A 19113-nucleotide genomic window follows, 5' to 3' on the forward strand; every position below is an offset into this window, starting at 1 on the left:
TGAAAGATGGGAATTTTTTACGCGGCAAGAAATCTAGCTTTCTCAGCTTTCTTCTTCTCGCTTCTAGCAAGCGAACCATCTTATAAGAAAATCCCACAACCTCTTACAACACACTTTTTTGCTTTCTGACATTTTAAGACATTTTTTTGAAAAGTTGAAAAGGGAAAGAAGTCGTATTATTTTAAGATTTAAATATCCAATCTCAAAACTCATTTTTTCCCGCAGATTTAACGAAACTGAATGATAAATGAGATGTATTTATATGTTTAATAATGGCGGTTGAGTCCGGTTTCTATAATGCTAGGACTGCTGGGAGGAGGGAGCGGGATAAAGCAGCCTAGCCCTAGACTCTACACACAACCCAACATTAATACTCACAACCGGGCATTTTACATAACACATCACACGGCTCTACGGGAAAGGTATTTAACACATATATCATCGGACTCGTAACCATTAATTGTGATTTGTGATTGTTTATCTGAATATATTGTGATGTTTCAATACTTTTGAAAGAATGCAAGTAAATGTCAACGAAAAGACATGACTTGCCAGCATTTTGTTCTGAATCAGGAAAACCTGCTCAAAGATAGAAACATGTTTCAAGTTCAATTTATCGATCATGTCAGTGTTATGTTCAAACGAACTATTTTCAAATATATAGTCAAGAAATTGAATTGTTAAGTGAAAGCCCTTGACACATGTGCTTTTAATTCAATATAACTTATGAGGCAAAATTTAATAATATTTTGGTGGAATTAATCCAGTAAATGTTTAAATAACAGCGAGAGGTCCAAAAAGCGTTCTCCAGAAGATTACCCTCCATTAATACAAATATTTTTAAAGCAGGAAAATTATTAATTTTTGGATTCGAGATAACGTTAAATTTTAAGTCTCTTTTTTCAGAATGCAGCGGATAATTCCGTCTTTATTGCTAAAAATACTTACAAAATGAACGAGTAGAAAACTATGACCGAAAAACGGCCAGGTTTGAAGTATACTGTGCTACCGGCCAACCATCCAATTCTAGCTTCCATCAAAAGCGGTGCTATTCGCTTGCCTGGCAATGGCCAACTGGTATCCGGAAGTATTCCAGCTGGACCTGGCCAACCGCCATCGGGGGTGCCTCAGGGAACCACCGCCGGATTGTTTGAACATACCGGTACCGTTAATACCGGCGGGCAGGTGAGAATCGTGAACGGGGGCGGTGTACCTGGAATATCCAGGAGTATTCATGTGTCCGGAGCACAGCTAAATGGAAACCAGGTGTTCCTGCAAAGCTCTACAAGGATGAATAACTCTACCAACCCTTCATCCATAAACCAGACCGGTCAACCAATCTTTCGTGCACCGTCCGGCATTAACATTGCCGGTCAGGTTGTGCGGGTGCCTAGTATTCAAGGTCAGAAATCTGTTATTGTTGGAAACCAAAGACATCAAGTAGTTCGGATAATCCAGCCTCCTAATATTAAACATTCAAACCAACAATCCATCCCGTTGGAGGGTTCTAAACCACAAACAGGTACTGTTCTGCAACCAAGGATTGTTCAGGTTGCTACACAACAACCACAACAACAGAAACTACACCAAATACGACTCTCAAGTCAGCCAAGTAAGATTTTCTTCACTTCTTATTAAATTTTGGATTTGAATTTATTTGTTGAAAGTCAATTTTTTTACTTAGGTTATATTCAGACAGCACAACAGGGTCAAAAAGTTTTGGTTAAACAGGAATCTATGGGGTAAGAAAAAATTAAAAAAAACTTCTACCTCTTTTGCAGGCTTCAGGACTGATATTTAAATTTGGTTATTTCTCAGGACCAGTCTACAAAACCAGATAATACGCACTGCAGATGGACAACAGTTTATCATCAGGTAAAAAAACCAGATAATACGCACTGCAGATGGACAACAGTTTATCATCAGGTAAAAAAACCAGATAATACGCACTGCAGATGGACAACAGTTTATCATCAGGTAAAAAAAAGCTAAAATAGAATGTTCACCAGATTTATTTAGCTCTTGACGCCTAACAAAGTTTTTTTTTAGAAAACTGCCATTTTTTCTTTTTAAATTGTTTAAAAAAAAGCTTAATAAAGAATCAATTATTTTTTAACCTAGAATGAGCTTGACTCTTTCTTTGTTTACAACAAAAATTCAAAATTATGAAAGGAGAGGAGATCTTTTGCGAAAATCATAACAAGGATAACAGTTCTAAATACAAATTGTTTTTAAATGCGGGTTTAAGAACTATTCCCAACGTCTATGAATCGATCAATGGTTAATTATTTTGTTTTCAGACGGAGCACAGTTCTTCCTTCCAATGTTTCTCTTCCATCACAACCCCAGCAGCAGTTTATCCGTCTCTCATCGAGATCATCAGTTCTTACAGGACCAGCTCAGCTCTTAACTCAATCCATTCGAGCTCAATCCAGTGCAACTTCACCGGCTCCATTGCAAGGAACAGGATCTATTTCTTACTCATTGGTCTCAAAACCCTTAAATAGATCCCCCGGTGGTGTAACTAATCTTGTTCCGGGTCAAACATTCAGATTCTCTGCTCCGGTTAGGACGGGACAAACTGGGAGCCAGACATTGTCTGTGGGAACTCTATCTTCAGGCGGTCAGGTTCGGTTAGTCCAAAATCCTGGTTCTAATACTCATACTTACAGCATCATATCTGGGACAAACTCCACAACTGTTGGATCCGCCAATATCAGGTTTGCAACAGCCAACAACGCTGTTAACAAGAATATTTTAACGGCGACGGCTGCGCAGGCTGATGTCATTCCCGGTGCAGCTCAAACTATCCCCCTCTCTCAATATTTAGCTCTCAACCCTCGGTCTCAGTATCCTGGTGCTCAGATCCGCTCTACCCAACCTGTACCTGGACCTAAACCTGACTTAACTGAACCTATCCCAGTGACGAGTTCCAACTTTGTACCTAGGACTCCTAATCCTGTACCTGTAACCACATCACACTCACCTGTATCGCCCTCTGTATCAGGGCGGAAAGTGTTTTTGTCCAACCTGGAGGAGGGAGGACAGAAGGTGATAAGGTTTGATGTCAGATCATTACAGTCTTCCCAACATCCAGGTTTAGCATTTCATTTTTTTCTATATCCTGTAGTTTTTATCTTTATTGAAAGAGTGGAATTTCAATGCCATCTGCTTATCAATTGTAATTTTTTCCGTATTTCTTGTTAAAATTGGTCCCTAAATCAGTGAACATTAAAAAAAAAATTCATTTTTTATCATATCTTTAAAAAAAGGTGTTGCAGCCAATATTGTAAAACTTTTTGATTTCCAATAAGAAAATATTTATTTTCAGTTAGTTCGTCTCCGGATAACGTTCCAATGGCTCGGATTATCAGCACAAATCTTAACTCCGCTCCAGAGATTCGTTTAGGAGACACAACCTTGACCCCAGCTCCGTCCTTGAATCTGGTTCAAGGAAAGGACTGGACAGAGTTAAAATCTCCTCCTCGGTTCGACAGTTTCCGTTTAGTTACTCAGGTTAGAAACTATTAATGCCCTTTTATCAGTGTTAAAATACCTAAAAAATTATATCTAACTTAATCCAATGCAGTGAAGTTCTAATTAATTTTTCTTTTCTATTAAAAAAACTAAACCTGACTATTGTGATAGGGGAGGGGTTGGGACTTATATTTTAAACGTGCCAATTGTCTTAAAAGTTATTTAGAATATTTTCTCCTATCGTAGGATGGTCGAGTTCTCGGTAATGACTCCTCCGCTCTACATGGTCTTCAGCTTCTCTCTGCTCAAGGAAATCTAATCCATGCCGAGGAGCTACCAGTCCTGGCCGAGCCAAAGAAGCAAAACCTGTCTCCGTCCAAGACAGAAAATTCTCTTTTAAAGTCTGGAGTTTCTCCTAAATATGTTCCAGCCCCCAACCCGTCCAACTTGATACCAGTAAACCCTGCGGACTTCAGGCTCAAAAACATTTTCTCATCCCCGCCTTCGAAGGAGATGAAAGGGTTCGTGAACAACCAGCAGATGCCGGGACCTGGAGTTCCCGTAGCGAAACCTAAACCTAAACCTCGGAGTAAACCTAAACCCAGGGAGTCTCTAAAAGCCCGAATGCAGAAACTGGAAAGTGCTCTGAATATGCAGCATCTAGTCAATATTTTAGACTCGTATTCAGCTTCTCAGGTATGTAATGACTTATTTTTGTAAATCTTCCAAGTAGTTTGATCAACGAAGTCATAGGAAAGGAAACTTGGAATAGACCTTAAGCGATCATAATATGTATATTGTATATAAAGGGTTATTTATGTGATTCTTTCCTATTGTTACTGTACTGAAAAGGACCTTAATGGTAGTTTTAGCTCTTAATTGAAATAATAGAATATAGAAAATAGGTAAAGGTTGGATGAGGGATGAATAGATGAATGAATGATGAATAGATAAATGAATGGTGAATAGAAGGATGAATGATGAATAGATGAATGGATGATGAAAGGAGGGATGATTGATAAATAGACGAATGAATGATGTATAGATGAATGAATAATGAACAGATGAATGAATGATGAATACATGAATGAATGATGAATAGATGAATGAATGATAAATAGATGAATGAATGATGAATAGATGAATGAATGATGAATGATGAATGAATAGATGAATGAATGATGAATGATGGATGATGAATGATTGATAAATAGATGAATGAATGATGAATAGATAAATAGATGAATGAATGATGAATAGATGAATGAATGATGAATAGATGAATGAATGATAAAAAGATGAACTGATGAATAAATGTTTAACCGATGAATAGATTGTGAATAGATACATAAATTATGAACCAATGAATAATTGTGATAAACAGGTAAATAAACAAATAAAAATTGGAATGAAAATTGTAATGAAAATTATATTTTTAAAATCCTTTTAGAAAATGATTGATTGATTGTTTAGACTTTTGTTGATGGCCTGGAGTCCAGGTTTCTTGACGTCATTGAGGAGGAATACAGTGGACTGGAGATGACTAAAGAGAAGTTAGAAATCTGCCGAGAATATTATTCATCACAAGGATTCAAGTAAATAAAAATCTTAAAAATATGCATCTAGTTTAGAAAAGTGTTTTTGTAAACTTAATCTAAATATTTTTAGAAAAAGATATATCGACATCAGCCGGAAAGAGAAAGAAACTGAGGTGAAGCTTGAAAACAAGCAAGAATATTTAACATCCTTATTAAAGAAACACGTGAAACTAAAGAGATTGCGCCACGCCCTACTTACTGGTCAGGAAAAGGCGGGAAAAGAGAAGGGAGGAGAGGTTAAGTCTAAGTCAAAGGGAAGGCCGGCGAAGGTGAACAAAATGTCGCCTCTTGATCTCAAGAATCTACAGAGATATAAGTTGTGGTCTCATATTATGAAAAAGGTAGAAAACAGTTTTAAAATAAAGTTTTGATATTGTGGTTAAAAACTTAAAATATTTGTTTTCCAGGAGGTTGTAAAGGGAATGAAAGCACGTAATTACAACTCAAAGGAGAAGCTGGCGAATGCTAAGCGCATTGCTACATCGTGTATGCGCGTACAGAGACAACGTGCAACAACCAGTCAGAAGATTATGAAAGAAAGTATTTGGCGCGCTAAAAGGATTGCAAGGGAAGTTCAGGTATAATGTGCTGTTCTACAATTTTCTATTTATGGTTAAATTCCTATTTAACTTAATTTTATTTTAAAGATTGCAGTTAATCCATCATTTTAGTATTAATGATGGTATCAATGATATCATTAAAAATCTATGATATCATTACCATTGAGTATTGTTAATGATATCATTGTTAGTGATTTAATGCCTAATATTCCATACCAAAAAAGGAGAAAATATCTGTCATGGTTAATTACAGGAATCAGGATTCTCTGAATGTTTTTTGTTTTTCTTTTTCCATTCGTAAACTAATTAACAATTTTTTAATATTACTGAGCTTCTTTTTGTTTTCAAATTGGATTTACAAAATTGATTAAAAATCGATTTTATTTTTGAGGTCTCAATTTTCTCACCCTCCCTGGGGGTCATGTGTGGTCCAACATAAAATTGGTCCTGATCCATAGTTTTGGCGTTTACTAGACACAAACAAAAGACATAAAAGCCCAAAGGCCAATATTAATTTTTATACGAGGTCTAAAGAGAGAACTCACAAATCGTTTAAACAGGAAATAATTTTCATTAATTAGTATTCGATTGATTCAGACATTCTGGAAGAAGAATGAGAGAGAGGAGAAGATTCAAAAGAGAGCTCAGGAGAAGGTTGAACAGGAGCAGAGGAAACAGGACATAGAACTCATCGAGGAAAATATTATTAACAGCGGACTTCAAATAATTCTGTGGAAAATAAATTTTATCAAGTTTTAAACTTTTAGACGCAACAGAAGATTGGTGGGATGGATGAATATGGCATTTTCTTTTATTATAAATGATTCGGACGATTGCACTACCAGTAACGTAAGATTACAGTACTGAAGTCCTTTAAAGTCTAAACTAAACTTAGATATTTGCTTTGATTTCCATATAAAAGAAAAGGCAACTCAATCACCTTTAAAGATCTAGAATATTTTTGATCAAGTCAAAACTTTTTTCTTAAACATTTAAAGCTGAATCCTATGGCTCTGGGCTCAAGTTTAAATCTTGAAAAAATCATAGAAATGTTATTTTTTATAATCTTATTAAATACGCTCATCGGTCCATTTTATCATGTTTCAAAGTTGATTTGATTTGATAACAATAACATTCAACTATATTAATCAAACAACAATGAAGTGTATTCCCGTTGTTAATAATTAGTTTATATTAGGCTAAACGTCAACAAAGGAAGCTAAACTATTTGATTACACAGGTATTAAAACACTTACAATATCCGACATAATCTTGTTCAACCCTTCTAACTAATTCGTCATTTTTAATTTAAACCGAACCTGAGAGACGCTTAAATTGTCATTTGTTTAATTTTGATGTTTGAGGTCGTTACAATTGACTATATTGTTGATCATTGTTCTAGCATACTCACGGCAACCATCTAATCGCACCAAATAAGGGGGGGGGGGCAGAGAATCTTCTGAAATAGATAGATTAAACTGCACAAATAATATTGTTTAGACCGAGCTGTATGCCCACTTTATGGCTGGCAAGATGGGAGTTGGAACTGGAGAAACGGAGCAGACAATTCTATCCAGGCTAGATTCAGATATTCAGGAACAGAGGGTCAGGGTAGGTTATCTATCTATTCTACTTATATTTGAGATAAAAAAGAAAGAACAAATATCCTGTGTCAGTGTCAAGTACCTGAAAAAAAATAAAACCTTACGAGCTTACCCCACTTCTTAGATTTTCAATTAATTTTTCGCTAAAAACAACATCTTAATGCTTCCCAAGTTTTTCCCAAACATGCTGAAAAGATGGTTATCGTTGCAAATTAGTCCAATGAAAGTGGCCCAATGGTATAAGTCCTAATTTTGATAAATTAATTTGAAGGACTGAAATATTTAGGATCTGGATGATTATAATGAAAGAGAGGCTAAGGAAGCTGCTAGAGTAGCAGCTGCAGCTGCTGCGAAGAAACAGGAAGATTCCAGGTTAAGTTATGATCGGTCAGCGGCAGCTAGCGGAGGCTTGAGGATGTCAGAGGCCGCCGAAACTGCCGGAGACCGGCCTCAACCTAAGATTTTTCAGGTTAAATCTTTTTCCACAATTAAACGATTACTAGAAATCCACATTTTGAAAAGTTATTAAAATTAAAATGAAATTGTATTGTTTTGCAGGGTACCCTGAAGAGCTACCAACTGAAGGGTATGAACTGGTTGTGCTCTCTATACGATCAAGGGATTAATGGTATCCTGGCTGATGAAATGGGTCTTGGTAAAACCGTCCAATCCCTGGCCTTCTTAGCCTACGTGGCCGAAACCTATGGTATTTGGGGACCGTTCCTCGTGGTCACACCCGCCTCCACCTTGCATAACTGGCAACAGGAGTTAGCAAGGTTTCTACCAGAGTTTAAAACTATACCATATTGGGGTAGTCCACAGGAACGCAAGGTATGCAGATTGATTATAAATGTAAATTTTGCAAATTGGTAAAAACGTGTAGACTGAATATTATTTTAAAAAAAACTTTTGAGAATGTTATCAGTTATTACCAATCAAGGTCTATTTTTGAGGTAAATTGTGTTTCTTTAAATGTGTATCTGCGTTTGCTGTTTTATAGTATTTATGCCAAATAAATTTGGTAAAGGAAATGAAATCGTTCCAAAGCCAATATTAAAATAACTATTCCACGGTATTATGTGAACCACTGTATATTCGTTGATTTGCAGGTTCTCCGTGGGTTCTGGTCCCAGTCCAACCTACACACTAGAGATGCATCCTTCCATATAGTGATCACTAGCTACCAGATCATAGTATCCGACTTCAAGTACTTCAGTAAGCACTGCTGGCAGTATATGGTTCTAGATGAGGCACAAGCCATCAAGTCTGCAAACAGTCAGGGATAAATTGAAATCTTAGAATCTCAAATTTTGAATTAATTATTACACTAATCAAGATAGATAATTATCAATTTGTTTGCACTGAAAGGGACTGTAAGTGTAATTTTAAACCCTCCATGCAAAGTTTGCATCGTCGATTTACAACGGTACCCTTGAAACCTTAATCTGATCAAAAATATGGAAAAATGTGTGTTTCTCCATTGCTTCTTAAAAAAAGAAATGCACAAGTCACTTTCACAGAAACCGCAAATTAAAATTAACAGTTAAAAAAAAAAAACGTTTATATCTAAACCCAGCGCTGCCCAGGTTACTATAAGTAACTCATGTCGTTTACCCGCACTTTAACGATTTTACCGGGAAACTAAATTTTTTTCTTTTAAAGTCGACCCACTTAACTTAGAATCTCAAAACCAAGCAAATCGGTCCACGGGTTCCTGAGTTATGATCGGAAAAACAAACAAACAGACAAACAGAGATTACAACTTTATATATATCGATTCATACTTGATCAGACAAAGTTTTTAAGGGTAGCGTAATAAATTGGGCATTGCCATCTTTGAAATTAACTTACAATCCCTTGAAGTGGAAAATTCCTGATGTTAACATCATTTCTTTAAGTTTAAAAAGTTTTGAAAATTTCTTTGGTAATCAGAGATGGAAGATGTTGCTTGAGTTTAAATGTCGAGGTCGTCTTCTTCTCTCAGGAACTCCGATTCAGGTCATTTTATTCTTTAAAGCAAAATTTTGAGCATGACGTCGTAAAATATAAAAATTGGACTTCGTCCTGAATATGATTCAAATTTTGAAAAAGGGAAGAAAATTATTGTGTTATGTGTGTTATGATTTATAGAATACGATGGCTGAACTGTGGTCCCTCTTACACTTCGTAATGCCGGCCCTGTTTGACTCCCACGACGAGTTCAAGGAATGGTTCAGCAGGGATATCGAGGGACACGCTGAGGGTTCCAGGGCTAAGGTACTACAACCTAACTTTCCAGCGTTGTTTCTTAACTAAAGACCTGAAATCACTATCCAAATTTCGTCCAATAGTCTTATTTAATATTTCTGGATCCTTTAATTCTGTAGAAAGCAGGATCCAACTCGTGAATACTTTTTTTACCAAAAGATTTGCTACTTCCATTTTGCGCTAGTTTTTTTTTGCAGAAGTTTGATTTACCATTCACTGCTCATTAGTTGACACTTCACATTTTATAAAGAAAACCGTGTTTTTTCATCTTTGTTTTGGCTGCAAAGAAGCCAAATTCTTGCGCAAACTCTGATTTTTAATCCCTATATCTTTGCAACCCTGTCGTGTGCATGTTTGATATTTCAACCTAAGAATTCTGTTAGATCAAACAGTCTAAGTCAAGTATTACACCATCAGGTTGCAAAGATATAGATAGATATGGATATTTTTTCGTTGAGGATCCGGGCCCAGAGTTCTATTGCTGGATTAAGTTGATCCAGATATCTGAATCCAAACAATGTTTAATTTCAATATATTTGATTCTAGGTTGATGAAAAGCAAATATCTCGCTTACATCTCATTCTCAAGCCTTTTATGCTTCGCAGGTACGTGTTTATAATTGGTCAAGATAAAGCTGAAAATTGAGGTCATGACCCAGAGGCCGAATTTAAAGAATTTGAGCGGCGTATCAAATTTCAGACGCGGCTTAAACATGGTTGGGCTAACTTGAATTTGTATTCGAAATTTGAGCCGGCGCTCATTTGGAGCCGGTTTTTGGCGGTTCAGCAACACGGTTCAAATTCGGCCTTAGGTCTCTGGTCAAGATTAAGTTAAAATAAAGGTTAAGATAAAGATAGAAATTTAGGTCAAGACCTAGGTATAATTTGACATAAAGGATGTCAAAAATAAGCCCGAATTAAAATGGTGCTTAAAAATGCCCGTTTTTCATCGAACCTGTATCTTTTTCACACTCCATAAAGCTTTTTTACTTTTTTTTTAAACATTACAAATAAATCTATAATTTTTATTTCTGAAAGTTGTTAGTTCATCGTCGAAAAATACTATCAATCTACCACTAATTTATGTTAAATATACAATAAATATGTAACTTTCCTTATCCTTTCCTTTCCGTTTCCTTTTATTTCTATTTTTATATATTTTTTTAGAATTGGGGGGATTCCCACAACCTCTACTTTTAGAGGTTTTAAATATTTTCTCCTGAAACACTTAATTTTGTATGTTTATGTTATATTTCATGAATAAATAATTTTTTACTTTACTTACTTAAGTCAAAGTTAAAATCAAGGTCTCTGTTTAAGTCAAAGTTAAAATCAAGGTCAAGATAAAGGCAACACGGTTGTAAAGTTTTTAAAAGTCTGTGAAATTATGATTCATTTATTGTTTAGGATAAAGAAAGATGTTGAACACGAACTGACCGACAAGCTAGAAATCCTGCTTTACTGTCCACTGACCATCAGGTAGGGATAAATTCAGGTTGAAATTAAATTTGCGATTATCTCTAAACTAAAATAGTATTTGCAGCTAAAAATTTAATAAAATCGTCCAATTCAAGAAAATTTCAAAATTTTGTGAAATGGTTACACTCCCATAAAATGCTCTTTATATTTTTCAGACAAAAACTTCTCTACGCTGGACTGAAGAAGAATATTCAGATAGAGGAGTTGTTGGCAGGTTTAGGTTTGGGATCTGGTACTCTTGGAGGAGTTTCAAGTCTCATGAACCTTGTCATGCAGTTCAGGAAGGTCTGCAACCACCCGGAGCTTTTCGAGAGACGAGAACCTAAATCTCCGTTTATCTTCTCTGTCCCGCCCATCTCCGTCCCGCGGCTACTCTTGCAGGATAAACCAAACTTCATCGCAGAGTCTCCCAAGTTCTCCGTGTTCCGAGCTGACAGGGTTCACAGGGAGTACCTGGAGGTTCCAGATTCAGCTTTCGGATTCTTAAACATTGTCAAACTTTCTCCGGCAGAACTAGAATCTCAGGTAAACTAGTTATTTTTAATGATCATTAAATGGGCTTAAAGCGTAGTTTCAAGGGACCCCCCATGCAAAAATGACAATGCCAGATTTACAACGGTAACTTAGAAACCTTTATCTGGTCAATAGTTTGAAAGATAATGTCGTTTTTCTTGGCTTGAAAGTGTTAAATTCTGATTATTCTTGCATGTTTTTCTGCAGTAGTCAGTAGAAAAGTTGTAGAGAAAACATAATTGAAAATAAAATTTTAAACATTCATAACTATTACTTATTCATTATTAATCAAACAAATCTTTTAATTATTGGAGTTTTAAGAGAGCAATTCTTTTTCTATTTTGCTTTGTTTTCTTAAATCATCAACCTATTCTGTATTTTGGAAATCCTTGGTTTCACATTATTTGCGGATATCTTTTATATAATTTTTTTTTCTCGTAAATTCATAACATTTTTAATTCATAGCTGGCTAATTTTAATGATTTATCATTTTTAGGTATTGAACCTTTACCATCAGTGGTTGCTGATAGCCCAGAGAACTGTCCAAAGTCTCCAGGAGGCATACTCAAACCGTCCCAGTATACCGGAGAAGTTTCTTATCACTCAAATAAACTCAACCTTCCTATCTCACTGTGATCATTCCATTGTTTCTGTTCCTGAAACCATTTCTCATCGAATTCTCCGTTCCCGACATCTTGTCAGTTCCAGGGAGCTTGATGATGGAACGGTTCCATTAGTTCCAGAGTTTCCGCATTTCCCGCGTCCCCCCCGGATACGTAAATGTGTTCCTACACCTTGTCCCGGATTCCTCATGAACCTTCCGCCTAGAGCCGGAGCTCTACCACAGTATCTGGATTGCTCTAGCAGGACGGCGGAAAACCGAAAACAGGACCATATCCGGATCTGGATTGGACCCGGATCCGCGCCTAGTGCCAAGAATATGATATTTCAAGGCATGGATTCAGTTCCTCTACATTACACTTGCTCACCTCCTCAAGGAATTTTTGGATCTAGTCCTCCACATGGTTGGTCAAATATACTTATACCGGACAAGGACTCCTTGATTAACGACGCTGGGAAGCTGTTTGTCCTGGACGGACTCCTCACTAAGCTGAAGGAAGAGGGACACAGGGTCCTTATCTACTCTCAGATGACCAAGGTGAAAATTAAAAGACCTGAAACGTCTCTTAACTAATTATCGAGCTTCCAGTAGCTTTTATTAAATTATTTTTGACGAAAACATTTTCAATCGATGTAGTATATTTTCTTTGATAAAATATGCAACATTTTGGAAAATATGGCGACATTGGTTGTTACTCATTACAAAACGTATCTACCATTTCAGTAATAAATTTAATATAAAATCCTTCAACATATACATTTTTCATTCTTGTAATCAACGGGACATCAACGGTTACTTATTTAAAGTTTTTACTCAGATCAGACTCGTTAAAAAAAAAAAATATTTGCAATCAAAATTTAATTTCTCCCAAAAACGTTTTTTTGTAAAGAAATTGTTTATTTTGAATAATTCTATTTGTAGATGATAGATCTGCTGGAGGAGTTTATGTCTTACCGTCAGCACTCCTATATCCGTCTAGACGGTTCTAGTAAGATACATGAGAGAAGAGATATGGTCTCAGATTTCCAGTCCAGACAGGGATACACATACATTCATCACTTTCTTTCTATTCATTCCTATTCAGTATTCATTATTTAGATATTTAATTATTTATATTCTTATTAAGTCTTTTCTTTGCTTGCCTGAAAGGGACTGAAAGCCTAATTTCAATGGAACCTCCGTGCAAAGATGGCAGGGCCCTATTTACAACGGTAGCCATAAAACCTTAATTAGATTTAAAAATATTTGATATATTGTTGTTTTTTATAGGTGTGTTTATTTCTGATAAAACCTAGATGTTTTCCAGCAGTAGAAAAACGCAAGTCACTTTTGTAATAGAACCTTAATTAAAAATAATCAGTTTTCGAAATTATAAACATTGATATCTAATTCATACTTGATAATACAACGCTTTAAAGGGTACCATTGGGAATCCGACATTGCCATCTTTGCATGGAGGGTCAATTGAAATTATGCTTACAGTTTCTTTAGTTGATTTAATTTTAATGATTTAAACCTTTTCTTATAGAAATGACACCCTAAAGTTCTCGTGTCCTGCAGTTTTTAAAGAAAAATTCCCTAGCAGTTTGTCTTGTTGATGATTGATAAATGAATGTATGGGCAACTAGGATATTTTTGTTTTCCTTCTCTCAACTCGAGCTGGGGGTCTAGGTAAACATTACAACAACAAAAATTGTTTGATGTTTAAAAAAGGCAGAATAATTATGGTGAAATTTGAAACCGACCACCATTGATTTTTAAAAATTAGTTATATTCAATGACAGACACCAAGCATTTAATTATATATAGACATACATTTGGCTAGGTTGACTTTTTATTAAAATCTCTAACTATCCGCAATATTTGAGTTTCACAATTACGATAAATAACTGGCCGCTTGAAAAGCATCTTTCAAACGCTGAAATATATTATATATTATAATATATTATATATACTAGAATCCAGGGGCTGAATTTAAAGAATATGAGTCGCGGTTCAAATATGGTTGGGTCCACTTAAAATTGAGTTCAATGTTTCAACATTTAAGCCGGCGCTGAATTGAAACCTGTTTTTGGCGGATTTGAGACGCAGCTCAAATCCATTAAATTCGGACTCAGCAGAGATCATTGAAGATTCAAGCCGTTATTCCTCAAATTTAAATATTGTTGCATTGATATCGAGATCAAGTTTTTTTTAAGGTTATTATTATACGTTTTGACCTCTTTAGCTCTGATTATTTTGTATTTTAGGAATAAACTTGACAGCTGCAGATACTGTAATATTCTATGATAGTGACTGGAATCCAACTGTTGATCAGCAGGTAAATAAATTCTTCATAATTTTTACCTATTATAAGAAGTAGTATCACTGTAGACTAATTAACAGTAAACACATTAAATTAAAGAAAAATTCACGTTAGATTAAAATCTTGAATGTTTTCTGTCATAAAATCCTCTCTTAAAAATTGTTAATCTCATACTTTGCCGTAAAATCAAAACAATAGGAGCTACAAGGTCATAAAGTTGTATCAATAAATTCGCATAAAATAAAACTTTTTCTTTTGTTTAGACTCTAGATTGGAGTGAAATTTAGTTTTTAACGACTAGCATTGAAATCTAAGTCGTGTAAAGAAAAAATAATTTCTATTTGTAAAGTGATTTATTTCTTTTGATATAAGTTATTTACAAAAATTAGTTACGGGAGAACTAATACATTCATCAATCTCTTGATAATCCTCAAAACTTGTGGGATCTACAAACATATCCAATCTTTCCAATCTCTCAACCTTGTCCTTAGAGGACTCAACCTTCTCTACACTAGTCCTTCTTCTGCACAGGACACAGGACAGGATCAGGGTAGTTGAAACAGCACAGAAGAGGACAAGGACGGATACTAAAAGATAAACCATGTTCTTAGAACCGGGTTTAGGTTGGATTAGCTCCTGTGTCTCCAGGGTAGGGTTGCATAGAAGAGGGTTTAGCTCCAAGCTAGTTTTATCAGCTAGACCATCTGATGATACAGCAAGGAGGAACATTTTGTCAAACAAAAAGAAGTCTTCTGGTGTAAGATGGATCCAGTCAGAGCTAATTCCGTCCCGGAGAATCTTGAGCATTCCTGATCTATCCTGGGCTCCGATAATATATCTGATAGGAACGTCCTCGTTGAGTTTCCAGGACAGGACGCAGGACTCCTGCTTTAGGTTCTGGATGAACACTGAAGGTAGGACAGAGCTACTACACGCCTGTATACATCCTTCTCCACATAGCCAGGAGTACTTGGAGATATGATCACAAACAGATCCATCGTGGCAAACCTTGAGACATTTATACTCTTGATCCTTGGAGGTTAATCCTGAACATTTATTATCACAGGTTGCAGATTGTATCTGGGTTGAGAGTAAAGATACAAATATATCCTCAGAAATATCCTCTCCTGATACAAGGATACAGAGGATACAGAGGATGAGAAGAATAGAATATTTCATGTTCATCCTGGTTGTGTTAGAGTTGTACTGATGAAACTATTGACCGATCACTTCATATTTATACCAGGCGGAGATGAGGGGTGGGGGTGGATAAGGAGTTCCGGTCAAACAGAGCGGTCATGTAACATACATTATTCCGGTCATTGAAACAAGTTTACTGATAAGCTGTTGATAAAAATGTTATGACATTCGACAAAAGTACAGACTAATTTTTATTTTTTAAAAAATTTTTAACTAAAAGAGCATTGTACAATATTCGAGCTAAGATATAAAGGACAGGCTCCGGATTTTTAATTATGATTGTAGATTACACATTTCGAAAATTGTATAGGCGCAGAATTGCTGTTGGGGGTGATTTTACGACTTAGTCTATCAAACCTCGTATATCCTTTACTGAAAAGTATAGGAAAGTTCGGTAGATTGAAACATTGAGGGTTTAATAACATTAAATCTAACCATTAGCTCTTCAGGCTTGGATAAATATAAAAAGATTCTCGTTCTCTGAAGTATTACCGTAAATTTCTTCAATTAATTAGTTAATGGTTAGAGTTAATGTTATTAAACCCTCAATATTTCAATCTACCGGACTTTCCTATACTTTTTAGTAAAGGATATACGAGGTTTGATAGACCCAGAGGCCAGAAGCAATTTTACCGCCTATACATTTTTCGAAATGTGTAATCTACAATCATAATTGTTGACGTAAGTTGGAACGACAAAAGCCACAAGATTTAACATTTTGAATAACTTGTCATTAAGGACTTGACACTTGAATTTCCCTATTTTTAGTTTGATTTGATGCATTCCTTTATCAAATTAACTTTAATCTACATTTAACATGTCTAACTAATAATTTCGTATTTTACGTCAAAGTGATGCAAATTTTACGTAAGGTTGAAATCAATACTCCTCTTATAATAGAGCTAATGAGAAAAAAACAAAATGTTTTAAAATAAAATATCTAACAGGATCAATTAGCTTCCCTCTTACTGTGTTATCCAAACTCGAGGAGCTATGAGGACACAAAGTTGATCCAGTTGCAGTAATGTCTTATAATTTTGACAAGATCCTTCTATCTGTTTGCAGTGCTTTTAATCTATTAATCTGTTTAGGCAATGGATCGAGCACACAGACTGGGACAGACTAAGCAGGTTACAGTGTACAGATTAATCTGTAAGGGAACTATAGAAGAGAGAATACTACAGAGGGCTAGGTAGGTCAACTTACTTCAATATTTTTTCTTCATTACAGATTTGAAATTAAACCGTCTCACATAGACCCTAATAATGCGGTAAAAAACTAACAATCGTTATACGCCACCTATCTGGAAAGCAGTAACTACTGGCGGATAATTTTAATTGCCTTTCTCTGAAATATATCCATTTTTTACTTAAATAATTTCGTGATAATCCTTTTTTATTTCAGAGAGAAATCTGAAATCCATCGCATGGTGATACAAGGTGGTAGTTTTAAAGGGAAATCAGCTGATCTCAAACCTAAGGAGGTAGGCAAAAAATTATTTTATCAAATATATCGTTATTTCTAGTAAAAATTGTCACTGTTGTACTGGGTTGGGTCTAAAGACCCTTCGTTATTATAGCGTTGACTTAATTGACCGAATTTACTTATTTTGTTTTTATGAACGTTATTTTACAAAGTTGAAGCTGAACTACTTTTAATTAATTATATGTTTAGGTTGTTAGTTTATTATTGGATGATGATGAGCTGGACCGGAAGGTTAGAGAGAAGGTTGAGGAGGAGGAGAAAATGGAAGCCAAGAAATCAACTCCGTTGAAGAGAAAACATGTCCCAGACCCTTCTCCGGGATCTAGTAAATCCAAATTATCTCCAGACCAACCTGGTTTGGCTCCAATTAAACGTAAACGAGACAGGACGGGAGCAGGAGGAAAACGAGGTAGACCTAAGGGATCGTTCACAAATAAAACTTCCTCCAGGATAGAGCTTGAATCTACTGAAGCATTCAGTAGTGGTATAAACTCTCATGAAAGCAAGCTTAACGGGATTCTCCCTGGTCAGATAGAAGAAAATGTTTTTGGGTTCTATAATCAGGTTTCATGAGAGATGCTCAATGTATGCTAGGATATACAGAGATGCAGTATTAACCGCTCCAGGTTCAACTTATTGGAGTAGTTGTTACAGATGACCCCGTTATACCAGGGTTTGATAATACTCCTATAATCTGAATTATGATATTATATGTAAAGGTTGTGATATTTATAATCTCTTGCTGCCTTCCGCGCGAGAAAATAGAAGTGTCTTTCATTATTTAAAATCTGGATTTTTTAAAATTTTAACCTTTCATACTTCGCAGTTTTTAAGAACTATTCAAGCCAAATTTACTTACAAGTAAGAAGTAAAGTAAATTTGTAGCATGCGTTAGAGCCAACATTTTGGAAATATCAGCAAAATTTATCATGAACTCAAGGAATAATATATTATTGTAAAGAAATCACGTTTCAATTGTATTTATTTATTGTTTTTCTATTTGGAATGTTAAAATTTTTATTGTTATTAAATAAACTTGAATCATGCACGTAATGTTAAAGAATGTATATAAACTTTAGAATTGTGTTGTCAAAAAAATTATGCTCAGACATCATTAACACAGTATAAAGTTCTTTATTTACTCCGCTATGACGTGGGACAGTGGTAGAGTATGTAGATAGATGCTTTTGCTGTACCGTAGTCAGCATTACAAATCTTTATCTACAACGGTGAAAGTGTAGAAAATATTTTGATTCAGTATCTAATGCTGAAATGTTAAGAAATTAAGAGTGGTCGGTGTATATAATAATGAACTATCCGGTACTGAAATTAAGAGTGGTCGGTGTATTTAATAATGAACTATCAGGTACTGAAATTTAGAGTGGTCGGTGTATATGATAATGATCTATCTGGTACTGCAATTAAGAGTGGTCGGTGTATATAATAATGAACTATCAGGTACTGAAATTAAGAGTGGTCGTAATATATAATAATGAACTATCTGGTACGGAAATTAAGAGTGGTCGGTGTATTTAATAATGACCTTTCCGGTACTGAAATTAAGAGTGGTCGGTGTATATAATAATGAACTATCCGGTACTGAAATTAAGAGTGGTCGGTGTATATAATAATGAACTATCCGATACTGAAATTAAGAGTGGTCGATGTATATAATAATGAACTATCCGATACTGAAATTAAGAGTGGTCGGTGTATATAATAATAGTGGTCGGTGTATATAATAATGAACTATCAGGTACTGAAATTAAGAGTGGTCGGTGTATATAATAATGATCTATCTGGTACTGAAATTAAGAAAGGTCGGTGTATATAATAATGAACTATCAGGTACTGAAGAGTGGTCGGTGTATATAATAATGAACTATCCGGTACTGACATTAAGAGTGGTCGGTTTATATAATAATGAACTATCTGGTACTGAAATTAAGAGTGGTCGGTGTATATAATAATGAACTATTTGGTACTGAAATTAAGAGTGGTCGGTGTATATAATAATGAACTAT

General features: G+C 35.3%; 1 protein-coding gene across 1 annotated transcript; it reads left to right on the top strand.

Annotated features, from left to right (window-relative positions):
* Positions 1–172: 172 nt before the first annotated feature.
* On the top strand, positions 173–18143 carry LOC111712388 (putative DNA helicase Ino80). The gene is made up of 28 exons (XM_023486976.1): positions 173–422; positions 907–1612; positions 1685–1742; positions 1819–1875; positions 2301–3097; positions 3332–3516; positions 3724–4173; positions 4951–5072; positions 5146–5416; positions 5483–5653; positions 6233–6331; positions 6834–6875; positions 7136–7246; positions 7526–7708; positions 7798–8070; positions 8349–8519; positions 9172–9237; positions 9370–9495; positions 10033–10091; positions 10893–10964; positions 11120–11489; positions 11974–12636; positions 13021–13137; positions 13728–13770; positions 14349–14419; positions 16696–16796; positions 17009–17087; positions 17279–18143. The coding sequence occupies exons 2-28, from the start codon at positions 970–972 to the stop codon at positions 17660–17662; spliced, it is 5784 nt and encodes a 1927-aa protein (XP_023342744.1). The 5' UTR covers positions 173–422; positions 907–969; the 3' UTR covers positions 17663–18143.
* The last annotated feature ends 970 nt before the right edge of the window (positions 18144–19113 follow it).

This window comes from Eurytemora carolleeae, unplaced genomic scaffold (assembly GCF_000591075.1).
Source record: "Eurytemora carolleeae unplaced genomic scaffold, Eaff_2.0 scaffold49, whole genome shotgun sequence".
In the NCBI taxonomy this organism is placed as follows: domain Eukaryota; kingdom Metazoa; phylum Arthropoda; class Copepoda; order Calanoida; family Temoridae; genus Eurytemora; species Eurytemora carolleeae.